The 13,830-nt window shown below is 42.5% G+C and overlaps 2 protein-coding genes across 2 annotated transcripts; one reads left to right on the top strand and one right to left on the bottom strand.

Annotated features, from left to right (window-relative positions):
* Positions 1-834: 834 nt before the first annotated feature.
* wdr24 (WD repeat domain 24) lies at positions 835-11,037 on the bottom strand. The gene is made up of 10 exons (XM_003438451.5): positions 10,927-11,037; positions 8,755-9,239; positions 8,141-8,318; positions 7,324-7,996; positions 5,865-5,977; positions 5,639-5,763; positions 5,182-5,286; positions 4,726-5,063; positions 2,931-3,115; positions 835-1,456 (listed from the first exon to the last, which is right to left on the bottom strand). Exons 2-10 carry the CDS (start codon positions 9,233-9,235, stop codon positions 1,288-1,290), a joined length of 2,367 nt encoding a protein of 788 aa, XP_003438499.1. The 5' UTR covers positions 9,236-9,239; positions 10,927-11,037; the 3' UTR covers positions 835-1,287.
* Positions 10,935-13,731, top strand: zgc:112496 (uncharacterized). The gene is made up of 6 exons (XM_003438452.5): positions 10,935-11,065; positions 11,206-11,355; positions 11,607-11,700; positions 12,774-12,933; positions 13,121-13,273; positions 13,465-13,731. Exons 2-6 carry the CDS (start codon positions 11,231-11,233, stop codon positions 13,644-13,646), a joined length of 714 nt encoding a protein of 237 aa, XP_003438500.1. The 5' UTR covers positions 10,935-11,065; positions 11,206-11,230; the 3' UTR covers positions 13,647-13,731.
* Positions 13,732-13,830: the final 99 nt, after the last annotated feature.

The following is a 13,830-nucleotide window of genomic DNA, read 5'->3' as shown; positions in this document are numbered from 1 at the left end:
TCAGGTATGTCTATGATCTGAAATCTATGTAGTATTTCCTGTTTGAACACTAATGTGTGAGGCTCCCTAAATCACTAGTTTGTTTATTAAATGTACAGTAGACAAGATCAGTGAGCGGACGACTATCATCTATAACAGCGGTCCCCAACCCCCGGGCCTCGGACCGGTACCGGGACGCGAGAGTTGAGGCTCAGGTGTGAAATGTATGGTTTTCAGGGTTATTTTGTTATCGTTAACTCGGTTTTCCTGGGTCTTTTCACGTGTGTTATGAATAAATCTTTTTTTTGGTACCGGTACTAGTTTTATTTTGTTGTATTTATCCGCGACACCTTAAAGGCCGGTCCGTGAAAATATTGTCGGGTATAAACCGGTCCGTGGCGCAAAAAAAGGTTGGGGACCGCTGATCTATAACACCTGAAGTCACAGCGGTGTCTAAAATGACGTATAGTTACTTAGGACTGGGCTGATAAAAAAAATCTCTGAATCTCTGAGATGTACATGAGCAAACAGCTGCCTTCAGGCTACACTTTTAAAACTGACCCAAGAAAAAGCAGTTTTGTTGAGGTTCGTCAGTGCAGAAGCAGTCTCTGCTGGCTCCAACTCTGATCCGTTTTCAATCTCGCCAAATGTGAGGCACAAACTACGACATGCGCTCCAGCGCAATGTGTGTTTAGCTGCTGGACTAGAGACTAGACATGCTGGCAGGCAGCCAGTTGGGATTTCTGGCCCCATGGGAGTAACGTGTGGTCGGGTTACCTCGAATGCGAGTTTATTCACACTGACTCGTGGAGATTGGATGTTCTATATAATGAGCACTTCAGAATCAACGTGAAAAAGTGTTAATTTAGTATTTATTGCTTTAACATACTGCTAGAACAGAGAGCCATTTCCTCTCCAGTATAAATTAATGTACCAATATCTACAGTACTCCAAAATAAACATTATGTACGAAGACGAGCAAACAATTCTTCCTGTACAGTATTCAGGGTTAAAAACTGTAAAAAGCAGCATACATCTATATAAACTTTTGCTCATACAAACAGAATCAAACATCATTTGCGAACATGTGATTGTATTTGTTCTTGCGTAGCCGTCCAGGAGACACATGTAAACCTCTGATTCCTTCTGGTCTGAGCTCACTTCAAAGCTGTCCTCCTTTTTCCTGGTGAGCAAACACTCCAGGTCCACGTAGAAGGATAAAGACATATTGTCTGGCTGTGTGTGTGTGTGTGTGTGTTTCCCCACTCCCACAGAGGACCAGCTCTGTTAACAGTAGTTGTGAGCAGCTCAGGTGTACTCGCACAGGTGACCGCAGCCGGCAGGGCAGTGAGCGCTGCTTTTGAGCCAGTTCATCATGTGCTCCAGATGTCCGCCGTGGCTGCAGCCCTGACACCACACGAACAGTCCCTTCACCACATGGTGACACACGGCGCATACACTGGCACACTGGTGGCACCTGAAGGAGAGACACACGGCAGCTGTCAGAGCTCATTCCTGTCAGTTTGTGAGAAACCAACACTCACGCAGCACATACAAGCTGCAACTCTGGAACCCACCCAGTATAGTCACTGGTTCATACTGCCCTATCACTTTTTTTGTGGTCTTTATTAAATCAGAATAATGATGATAAACAGACTTGGGTCGAGTAATTATTCTTCTGACGAAAGGTGAAAAAAAAGTAGTTTAGTTGCTTTAAGACAGGTTTTTTTTTTGACAATGTAAAACCTTTATTTATACAGATAATCTCATTGAAACTCAATGTCTCATTTAAAAGAAAGCCTGTTCCAGACAAGGATAATAAAATTGCAATTAAAAATAATGAAAATGGTATTATTTATATTAAAAACAAGAAGTTCCAAATTCAGAGGAGCTCCTAGACAAAGGTTTGAATGTTACTCCCCTTTCCACCTTAACCATTTGATCACCCAAATATCATACAGGCTGCCTGGACTTATTTTGTAATTTTGCTGTAAAATTAGAAAATAATTAATCTTTCATGAACCATTCAAATTTTCTCACCATTTGCTCTGCACACAGGACAAAAATCTAGGTGGAACTGATTTTTCTGTTTGTGTTCAGACAGTGATACATGGTGAATGCTTTATGTTACCACGATGCACCGAATATCCCTGTAATTATCGTCTTCTGTTCTTTCTAAAACTGTTTCAGTTTTGTCTCTAGCATAAACGGTGAGGGAATTATGGTCACTTTAAGAGTTCTCCAGGTTGGACACCCCCAGAACACTTAACTGAGAGCGTCCAGGATGCATCCTTATCAGGTGCTCGAACTTTAAGTCACTCCTTTCAGTGTGGAGGAGTATCAGCTCAACATCCCCTCCTGACCACACCTTTAAGGATCAAGCTCAGCCACCCTTTGGAGAAAACTGATTTACATCGCTTCTGTCCCCAATGTCATTCTTTCAGTCACCGCGCTGAGCTTGTAGCCACAGGTTAAAGTAGGAACAGAGATCTAAAGTTTCACTTTTTCACTCCGTTCTCTCTTCACCACAACTGATGCAGCGTCCACATCACTGCAGATGCGGCACTACACTTGGAAGTTGCTGCACCACTCTCCCCTCACTCATGAACAAAACACTGAGGTATTTAAACCGAGGCCTTAGACTTTGAAGCGCTAATTCTTATTCAAACCGTTTCACATCTTTCTGCAAACCATCCCTGAAGAGAGCTGGAGGTCATCGTCTGATAAAACCAGAAGAACCACATCATCTGCAAAAAGCAGAGATGGAGACCCCGAGGCACCGAAGTGGACATCAACTAAAAATTCTATTGATGAACTGAATCAGTAACCAGCCAGAGTCCAGTGCTCACTGGGAACAGGTCCAATTAATCCTGACCATACGAACCCAAAACACCATCCCAGAACTATTTCAGCACATACACTTTAATTAAACGGTGCCACAGTGTTCATACCTGTCACAAATCCAGCCCTTGTTGCTCATTGGTCGCTTGCAGTTGCTGCAGTTGATGTGCAGTGTTGTTGATGTCTGGTTCAGGCAAGTGATGGCGCTGCACGTGCTCAGTTTGATGACCTCATTGGACACGTTCCACAACTCGAATCGCTGCAGCAGGTCTATGTAGGACATGTACCAGTGCTCCTGAAACGGAAAAATAAAGTAACTGCTCAGACTGCAATCCATGCTGTCGCTGTATCGCTAACCTTGGATGTTTTTTAAGCTACAAATACAATTTAAAGTCCTATAAAAGGCCTTAAAGCCGCTGAAACTTGCTGTATTTTTATTCTACTCGTTTTTTAAAACCTATATTCAAAATTCAGCTTTGCCAACAGGAAAACATGCTAAATTTCACTTGTTTCTAATAGAGATGGACCGATCCGATATTACGTATCCGTCCGATACTGACCTAAATTACTGGATCGGATATCGGTGAGAAATTAAAAATGTAATCCGATCCATTAAATATAACCTCACAAAACTTGCGACACCGCGTAACTCGGCTCATAACCGTAGCATCTCGGAGCAGTGTGCTGTAGCCTGGCTACCAAACCAGCATTTCATCTCCGAGGAAGTTATCCCAGAGAGAAGTAAAGCAAGTGTGTAAGTTCATCTCTGAATGTTTGTAAAGCATTCCCACGTTAAGCTTAACAACCGATATATGGAGCGACTGCCTCGTCTCTCTCTCTCCCTCTCCTGTCGCTACTTCAATCGTGAAACTGCTTAATGATCAGCTGATCGGCGTTTCTGTCGCGAGTCCCTCTCTCTTGTTTGTTTTTGGCCCACTTTGCACCAGAAAGAGGAAACCAGCGGCGGAACAACAGCAGCACGTTTAAGCTTGATAAGCTGTTGTTAGAATTTATTTAATATTACTTTCTACACCAGGATCCTTTTCTACGTAGCTGACGGCTGGTAACTGTGCAGGGGCGGATCTAGCAAAGTTTAGCCAGGGGGCCGACAGGGCATGAACAGGGAAAAGGGGGGCACAAAGACATACTTTTCTTTCTTATTCTCATTTAAAATGTCTAGCTTTTATTAAATAATTATCTGAATCTTACACCCAAAGTTTTAATCTGATGTAAAATGTATAGAAGTCCATTACTGTATATAGTAACTGTTAAGTCTAATCTAACCTAGTAAGCTATAGTACTTTTTCCTTTGGGAAAGTACCATCTGTGCAGTATGCAATTCTGTTGAAGAAAGATGTTGAATCTGTTTAATTATTCTTGAAAAATAATTTAATTCTGTGCATTTTTTTTCACCCTGCATCAAATTAAAGTTGATTACGTCGATTAAGCATCATCAGGTGGAGGGTGGGGGGTGGTTCCCTATTCTTTTTTTGCTGGGAGTTTGCAACCCTATTAGTTAGGTTGCTTAATATTTCTGCTAAGGACTCTTTAAAATACCAGAATAGGGAGGATGGAGTAGGTTTAAGTTTATTAGATTGATCAGTGTTGCTGAACTATGAAATATTTTGGGTGCAGTGTATTTTTTTTACATACAGGTGTAACAGAATAGCTTTAGTGTTATTGTTTATTTAAACTTGAGGATGAACTTATACAAAATGCAGCAAGCTATTAAAAAAACAGTTTTATTGATTAAAAAACACACTATATCGGATTCATATCGGTATCGGCAGATATCCAAATTTATGATATCGGTATCGGTATCGGACATAAAAAAGTGGTATCGTGCCATCTCTAGTTTCTAACATTTAAACAAAACAGAGTTTATTTTTTGTTTCATTAACTGACCTGGGTGAGGTCATCGATCTCTTTGCGGATCCGATCCCCCAGAACAATAAGCACCGACACGGCCATCTGTACATCGCCCTGCTCAGCGTAGTAACTCAGCATCTCCCGCACAATGGGGCAGAAGAAGCTGGCGGGCAGATGTGGACTGAACAGCGGCTGGGAGATGGAGATGAGAGAGAAAGATTCGATGGGTGTCAAACAGGTGACTTCGGCCTCGTTGCCGCTGACGTGTGGGGAGTCGGCCTTGTCCTGCTGAAGGTGCTCCGGAGCGGACGGGTTATCCACGATCTCGTGGCGCAGCTGGAAGGCCTCCTGGGGCAGCGTGTACTCCTGCTCCTCTGTTGAAACGATAGAAGCACAGATAAGAGACAAAAGGACGAGGAGCAGGAAGACGGTTATAAATAGCAGGCGCTGACGTCGGCAACCCCTTACTGAGCAGGCGACGCTGTGACTGACCTGTTTGGTTGTCGTGCTCCATGGAATAGAGGTCGTCGTCATCCAACTCGGCGTCGCCGAACATATACTCAGGATGGCCCTCGCTGCCTTCCGTCTCCTCGTTTTCTATTAGAAAATCAAATTGAATGTGATGAGTGTTGGTTTTTATAAGAACAACTAAGAAACTATTTGCCTACATCCTTAGGGTTTGGACCGTACTTCAGACGTGACAAGGATGCTTTGACAGATCATATAATGATGGTCAAAGTCAAACATTACAGATTAATCCTCACTAGTAACCTTATTTTTTAATATTCTGTAAATATTGCACCATGATCGCTACAGTGATTTCCTCCGCGTGCCATCGCGACAGACGGCTGTTTAGTGAGAAGTCCGGTTGACGGAGACCCATACGAACATAACTTCGGTGCCAATTAAACCCACACAGATCGGCCTCTCAAGCGTTCTTAAAGCTCACCTTCATTATTGCTGATGTATGAGTTCCCAGGCTCCAGGTGGATGTTGTCCTGCCTGCTCTCACCTTTACTGCGCTCCAGTCTGCTCTCCGCACCCATCCCTGAACCCAGGTCCTTCAAACTGAAACTAAAAAACCCCCCCAAAAAAACAACAGACACAAACTTTACCTTTCAGTCTATAATCGTACGCATGAATGGAGCACAAAAACCCCCAACAACTCTGTTTACCTGTTCATTAAAGGCAAGGTGCCGAGTTTACCGAGGTTGTGGTTGGGACCGGGTGTAGCGAGGTTTGCAGGGTCAGAGAACATTATTCTCAGCATTGTCCATGTAGTGGAAACCTTTGGTTCAAATACAAAAAAAAGTGATTATTCACGGCACATATACTACAAATGAGAGTTACTGCAGTACTATTTCCTGAAGGAGAGCACAGCCAGAATTTCAGCATTTGTGTTACTTACAGTGTGCTAATATGGCTTAATTTAAATAATGCAGACAATATGTTCATAAAAGAATGAATGAAACACGACTCAATTACTCTAAGCCAGGGATGGCAAACTCATTTACAAGGCCAGTGAAACTCCCCTTTCTGTCAGCATGAAGAAGTTTAACTACACAGTTAACTTCTGAGATAGCTGAATATAAGAAAAAGAGGAGCAAATTGTACAATATTTTTACATGACAAAAACATTCTGCTGTGTTAAATGAAGGAAATGTTAGGAGGATTTAAAATTGGAAGATATAAATGGTAAAATTACAGAAAAAGAAAAAAAAAAGTTTGTTTCTGTTGACAGAGAAAATATCCAGGTTTTTTTTTTTTTTTTTTTTTTTTTTTTTTTTTAACTGCAGAAATTTTGCAGTAGATCATAAAAAACAAAAAATAATCTATTACTTAATTACTTTGGTATAGCTGAGCTGAAAAGCATATTAAAAGACAATTAAAAGTCCAAAATTTATGCCTTCCTCCTTATTTTCCAAAGCTGTCCAGTGTATCGGATTGGAATCTTCGGCGGGTCAATTCTGGCCTCTGATCCGTATGTTTGACACTCCTTCTCTAACCCCTTTCTTAAATTATGGTCTACTCTGTATTTAATGATGCAGTGAGTGACTGGAACAGACAGTCTGATCTGAGCTCAAAGGATTAATCTTTAAAAGTCTCAGTGATTAACAATCTTTGGTTCCAGTTTTTTAGATGTAAAAATACAATTTCTTTCTTTCTGAATATTTTATGATATTATGAATATTTTTAACAGGAGACTGCTAATCCAATTGTTCAAAATTTAGCATAATCCGCTCTCTTCCAGGGTCATAGTGGGACTGGAGTGTGAGGTGGGGTCACCAGTCCATTGCAGGGTTAACACAAGCACACCTATAGCCAACTGGGAACCTTGATGTAACCTCACCTGCATGTTTTCAGTCTGAAAGGGGAGACTATGCAAACTCCACACAGCCAGCTACTCTATTGCCCAATTTACTATGATGTAAAATATTATTTAAAAGAACCAAACTCTTTTCACAATGTCATCCAATACAAGCCGAAGAAAAAAAATCTGTTTTATCAACACTCTGATGTTGTTACTGAACAGAAAATATTCAATAGCTTAATATATAAATCTCTGCATTACACGTTTCATGTCCCTAACAAACAGCAGTATATAACAGATTTGTTCCAGCCGATTGGTCTGACCTGAGGTCTTTTAAGCTCCTGGGCCACCTTGGCGTTGTGATCACATAACTCAGCAAACGGCTTCCCGCTCAGGAGGTAGAGTTGTGCCGTCTTGACAAACCAGTCCATGCGGTGACTGTCCAAGTCCGTCTCAAAGACGCTGAGAGCACTGGACACATGTGCAAACTGTTCTGTCGGGTCGGGTTTCTTGAAGAAAAACATGGGGTAGCGGCGGTCGCCTCCGGGGTACGGCTTTCTGTTGGCATCACTGGTGATTAGACTCTCCTTGGCTGCAAAAGCCAAGTCACCCAGCAGTCCAAAGCACAGGCCCTCTGGGTTAGCCTTGTCCACAGGACGTGTGGCATCCTTGAACATATGCTGGTAGAGCGTACTGTCTTTAGAGCCAGAGAGCAGAAAATGAGGGTCATGCTGGTGTCGCCACACAATTCCAGTAGTCACATCCTTGTGTTCCTCAAACGTGGCAAAGGGAATAAAAGGTCTGCGGATGTCCCACACATAGATGTTATGGTCCACCATCATGGAACAGGTGGCCAAATGAAACTTTCTCTCAGGTCGCCATTTAACTCGTGCCACTGAAGCAATCGTCTGGACGCAGTAGATCTCCTTGGCTCTGTTAGTGGTCATGTCCCAAACCTTCACCATCTTGTCCCTGCCCCCCGTTGCCAGCCAACCCCTAAAATGAAATGAGGTGAAAGGCGACAACTGTAATACACCTGGCTTCAAAAAAATGGGTCTACTGCTCTACAAGGTTACAAAAAACATGTTAGCAAGGAAAGGCTGAAATTTCTTATTTCATGTCTCATATTTCTTGTCTTACCTGTCATCAGGATGCCAGTCACAGCAAAACACCGGACCTGTGTGAGCAGTGAACATTCTCTCATAGCGGTCCGGTCGTCTAATGTCCCACAGCTGCACGTTGCCATTTTCAAAGGATGCGGCGAATGTGAAATAATCCTTCATGCTGAACTGGACGTCCCTTACACTCTCTGACTGACCTAGAAGAAACAGGGGAAGTTAAGGGATGACAGCATTACTTCTGACAAGTGAAAAAGACTTCATCACATTAGGTGAACCATAAAAGTGTTATTAGTTCAGTATCATTAGTCTAAAACTGGAGTTAACTCCTTCTTCATTAAATCACTCTTCCTGTAAAGAAAAAAAAGGTCTTTCTTTAATTACATGGTTTGATTTTCACTGTTTAGTGAGAAATTCTACATTTTGTATCTCTCTACCACAACTACAGCAATCCAACCCTTTACAGCTTTGAACCACAGACATCAAAGGTGTCAGTTTAGAGGGCGTTCTGTAGTGTACGCATTGTAAAGTTCTCACTTCACATATTCTCAACATATTAAGAAGAAACAGCGCTACTGTTTCATGCAAAGACTTACTTTACATTACACATGAAAGAGTTGTTGCAAACTAAATTACCTGAGAAAGTGCTCACAGACTCCTTCTTGCGCAGGTCGAAGCACTTCATGAAGCCGTCCTGTGAACCACTTAGCAGCATGTAAACCTCTGTTGGGTGGAAGCACACCTTGTTGACGGTGCGCTTGTGCTCAGTAAACAGCTGGTCCTGCTTGTTGCGAGAGGGTTTTCCCAGATTCCACGTTACCACCGCCCCGTTGGTGGCCGCCGTGGCCAGCAGGTTCTCCTCCATCTGATGCCACATGACATCGGCGCAGCTGAAGTTCAGCGACGGTTTGCGGCCGACACGGAGATTCAGTTTTTCCACAAACTGCTCCTCCTCGAGTGCGTAGATCTTAAAAATGTTCCGTCCTGCTACAACCACCTGCGTGGCATCACGGCACACGCTGATGGCGTTAGCCGGCGCGTCCAAGTGGCAGAACATGGTTCTGCCACTGATCGCATTGCTGCCAAGAGCTGTGGTGACCCTTGACATTTTTTCCATGTTTCTGTTGCAAAAATAATGATAATAATAGTAAAGATAATATACTTTGTCCACGCTATCAGGTCAAACCCAGTTAATGTGACATGAGGCATTAGGTAGAGAACTACAAATACAAACTTACAATAAGGCTGTTAGACGCCACCAGCAGGTGGCACTCAAGCAAAATAATAAGTTAGAGTTATACAGCACTTCCTAGACTGGGTGGCAGCATGTCACAAATCAATAATGAACTGTGTCATATGTATGTCATCTGTTAGTTAAACTTGTGTAACAGCTTATTAATGCAAATATCTAATCAGCCAATGGCAGCAACTCAGTGAACTGAGGCATGTTGTTTTGTTGGAGATGACCAGCTGCAGTTCAAACTGAGCATGAGAATGGGACAGAAAGTGGATTTAAACGACTTTAAATGTGGCATTGTTAGTGGTGCCAGACAGGCTGGTCTAAGTATTTCTGAAACTGCTGACCTGCTGGGATTTTCAAGGGTTTAAAGAAAATGGTCTGAAAAATAAAAACTACCAAGTGAGCGACACTCTGGGTGAAGATTACTTGTTGGTGTCAGAGGATAATAATCAGAGTGGTCTGAGCTCATAGGAAGGAAACAGTATGTGAAATAACATCCAACACAACTAGACCATGCGGAAGAGCATCTCTGAATGTACAACACATCGAACCTTGAAGCAGCAGAAGACCACTAACCCTGAGTACCACTGCTGTCATAAAAGAACAAGAAACTGAGGCTACAATTCAAATTCAACCAGGCTCACAAAATCAGTCTCAATTTCTGCTTTTACATTTAGATGGTAGGGTCAGAATTTGGCATGGATCCAGCCTGCCTTGTACCAAAGCTTTAGCCTGGTGGTGGTCTAATCGGTGTGGGGGATTTTTTTGGCACACTTTGTTTCCACAGTCACCAGATCTCCGTGTACTAGAGCACCTGTTCAATCCGCAGCGACTCTGTGATGCTATCATGTCAATATGGACCAACATCTCAGAGAAATCTTTTCAGCACCTTCTGACTCTATGCCACTTTTAATTAAAGCACCTCTGAAGCAGAAATGGGTTCCAAACCGGTAATAGCAAGGTGCACCTAATAAAGTGGCCGGTGAATGTTTATAGAATGCAATGACATTCTGAAATGTTGCAGTGTAATCGCACTACCCGACACGTTATTGCTTTAAGTGCATGCAGTTTCTAAATACTCTTACGTATCCTGCTTTTAGTACAAGCTCATCCTGTGGGTTTGTTTGATCTACTCATCCTCTTACAACTTGTAGCCGCTTGGTGCTCACGTGATTTACTCCACCAAGTAACATAAACACACACTAGCTGGCAATGTGGCCAGTGTTTATGCATACTAACACTTTAACCGTTCACCTTCTTAATGCCACGTGTTGTTGGTGTTTATAATTTGTCTTTACACATCTATTTGTGACTAGTAATCGGCTTGTAGTTTACGCGTCTCCTGCTGAGTTGGCCACAAGCTGCAGAACTCTCTGTACTTTGACCATAAACATGACTGGAATGACATGCTAGTGCTAGCTGGCTAGCACCAGTCGCCGCGCAGGTTTGCAAAGACAAAGCGCAAACGCTACAAGTATTTAAACAGTCTGACAGATAATTAAAAAATCTATCAAATTAAGAAAATTCACGCGCTTAAAGTAAAACACAAACAACTTCTAAGGACAAACCTTGTGCTGTGAAGCTCGCCTTCTTGCAGCACCGGAAGTAGTATTTTGTTATCATCTCGCGGGATTTCCGTCTGAAATAACAGAAGCAACCATCACGCGGCAAAAACTTACTACTGAGCAGACATTAGAAACGATCTGGGTGGGTTTGTTTTTATGTCGTGTACTTCAAAATAAACGTGACATTTTCTGATCACCGCAATACATTAGGGCGAAAACAACACTTGTTAAGCGTAATGTTATTTATTTGGCTGTGTGAAATAAATGCTTCTGTGTTTGCAGGTGATGGTGTGAGCTTTCTGCTGTCATGAGCGCTCTGTTTGCCTGTGAGGAGCCAGCCGCATGGAGGAAGGTGTATGAGAAATACTGGGATGTAGTGGAGGCCAAGGCCAAAGTCAAGAAACCTGGGAAGCTGCTGGACCTTGAGCGGTGGTAATCCCCTATTCCACCTTTTTATCCATGTCAGCTGCGATTTAAAAGTCTGCAGAAAGCTGCAAGCGGACCTGAAGTTGGGGTTGTATAGTGGATACCTTCTGACCTGGTTTTACCACAATTTCCTCTTGATGCCTGTTAATTTAAAATTGAATGTGCTTTTTTAAATTGAATTGAACTTGGATGAGTTGGCTTTGCTTTGACTGTAAGATGAAAGGTACACAGATCCTAATCAGTGTCTGTGTGATCAGGTACCAACAGGAGCTGCCCTCACTGATTTCAAGTCGGCCTGACAAACATGTCTCTCTATCAGAGCTAAAGAAACTGATGGAGTGGAAGCTCACTGTGAGTAATTATTTCTGGACTCTAAATCAAAAATGAAAACTTGACATTCAGGTGTGATTAGAGGTTTACATCCCTTCATTGTGGGCTTGAATGTCATGGTGATTTTTAATTCTTTGGACTGTTCTTTTTTCCAGGGTGGAATGATTGCACATAGTACATCATCGTTATTGACTTAAAAAAAAAAAGAACATTGTGTACAAGTGAAATTATTTTGGATTTTCACTTGCCCACACAGGGTCAAGATTATACATACACCCCCACTAATATTTGGTTAAATGTCAACCTCAACCAGATGCTTCTGGCATAATTCTGGCTGAATATTTAATCACTCTTCCTAGCAGAATTGGTAGAGTTCATTTAAATTAGTTGGCTTCCTGGCACAGTCCCTGCTTTTTAATTCAATTTTATTTATATAGCACCAAATCACAGCAACATTCGCCTTAATGCACTTTATATTGTAAAGACTCTACAATAATACAAAGAAAACAGAGAGAGCCCCAACCGTCATATGACTGCCTCTATGAGCAAGCATTTTGGCAACAGTGGGAAAGAAAAACTCCATTTTAACAGGAAGAAATCTCCAGCATAAGATAACCCCACCTTTAGATACCTCTTGTGCTCTTGTTATTGTGACCAAATAGCTCAAGCTTTGCCTTGACTGACCGTAAAACTTTTCTTTAAAAGGCATTTGGCTGGTCCATGTGGGTGGCTACAAATTTCAGTTGAGTTTGAAAGTGCTGACTTTGAGGCAGATCTTGTTTTTTAAAATCATTAAAGATGTATGCTATACAATCATTACATCCTGGGAAAACAACAGTTCAAAGTAATCATTAAAAATCCAAAATCACCATGACATTTATGCCCATAGTGAGTGTGTGTAAAAGTCTGAGTACTTCTGTATGTTTCCTCAGCACTTGCCTCCTTTACAAGTGCATCTGTCTCACACATTTCAACCACATGCACCAGTAATTACTCCTTCAAACACATAGCGTAGCTTTGAAATAGCATGAAGAGTCCTAAAGCACTCCCTTCATCAGATGTGTCCTTGAGTGGCCCTGTGGGCTTGTCTGCAGAGAGGGAAGTTCAGGCCGAGGCTGCAGCAGCTGGTGGCTTCCAACAGCGAGGACGAGGTGGAGAAATGTTCCAGAAAGGCCTTCAGCCTTCTGCCTGACGTGCAGGCCGCCATTGCAGAGCTCAGCTCCCTGAAAGGAGTCGGCCCAGCCACTGCTTCAGGTCGGCACACCATCTTTTCTGGGATATGAAGACAAACGTATGAAAATTTCTCTGTGATCCTCTCCAAGTTTACAGAACAGTGCTTAGATCGAGTAGGCTGGAACTCTCTGTACTCTGTGTAGAAAAATATATGCACTTGTTGGCTGCGTTCAGCGTAGCTTGAGGCTGACTGTCCATTTTGTTCCAGCTGTGTTAGCAGCGGGAGCTCCAGAACAGGCTGCGTTCATGTCTGATGAAGCCATGGAGAGCGTACCGGGACTGAAGCCCATCCAGTACACCGCCAAGCACTACACCGTGTACCTGGAAAAGATGACTGAGAGGACCGAAAAAATAAACAGAGGTAATGACACCAAACTGGTTACGTCATCATCTGCAGTACAGACACTACTCATTAAAATACCACATTGGCCTGTGTTTAATGTGCTGTTTTAATGCCTTTATTATATATGTGAATGGTCATGTTGTGTAAAAGTGCTTTACCAAAAAGGGAAGAAAAAAAAAAAGGCTTTTGTATTGCCTCTCGCCCCTCAGTGGATCCGCTGCAGGACTGGACGCCCCACAGGCTGGAGCTGTGTTTGTGGGCGATGAGCATAGCCACACAGCTGCAGCTCCAACTTCTAAAGGACATCGATGTGAGGGGGAGCGCAGTGGGGAAGAAGTGCTCCGACAGTGAAGCTGACCAGAGACCAACAAAGAAACTCAAATCTGCATAAAACCGAACATTTTACATGAATGCCGATTTAAAATTTGTAGTTTTTTCCTTTTCCCAAAATAATAATAAAACCTTTTTGTGGTGAAGTGTTGCGGATCGACTAATCCATCACGCGTCTCGGTTAAATAACGTCAAAAGCAGTAGGATGTTGCCACAGTATTGTTCTTTATTTATATTGTTTCTAA

The sequence above is a fragment of the Oreochromis niloticus genome, linkage group LG8 (assembly GCF_001858045.2).
Source record: "Oreochromis niloticus isolate F11D_XX linkage group LG8, O_niloticus_UMD_NMBU, whole genome shotgun sequence".
Lineage (NCBI taxonomy): Eukaryota > Metazoa > Chordata > Actinopteri > Cichliformes > Cichlidae > Oreochromis > Oreochromis niloticus.
The sequence above is the reverse complement of the archived record's forward strand: the minus strand, read 5'-3'. Positions and strand labels throughout refer to the sequence as shown.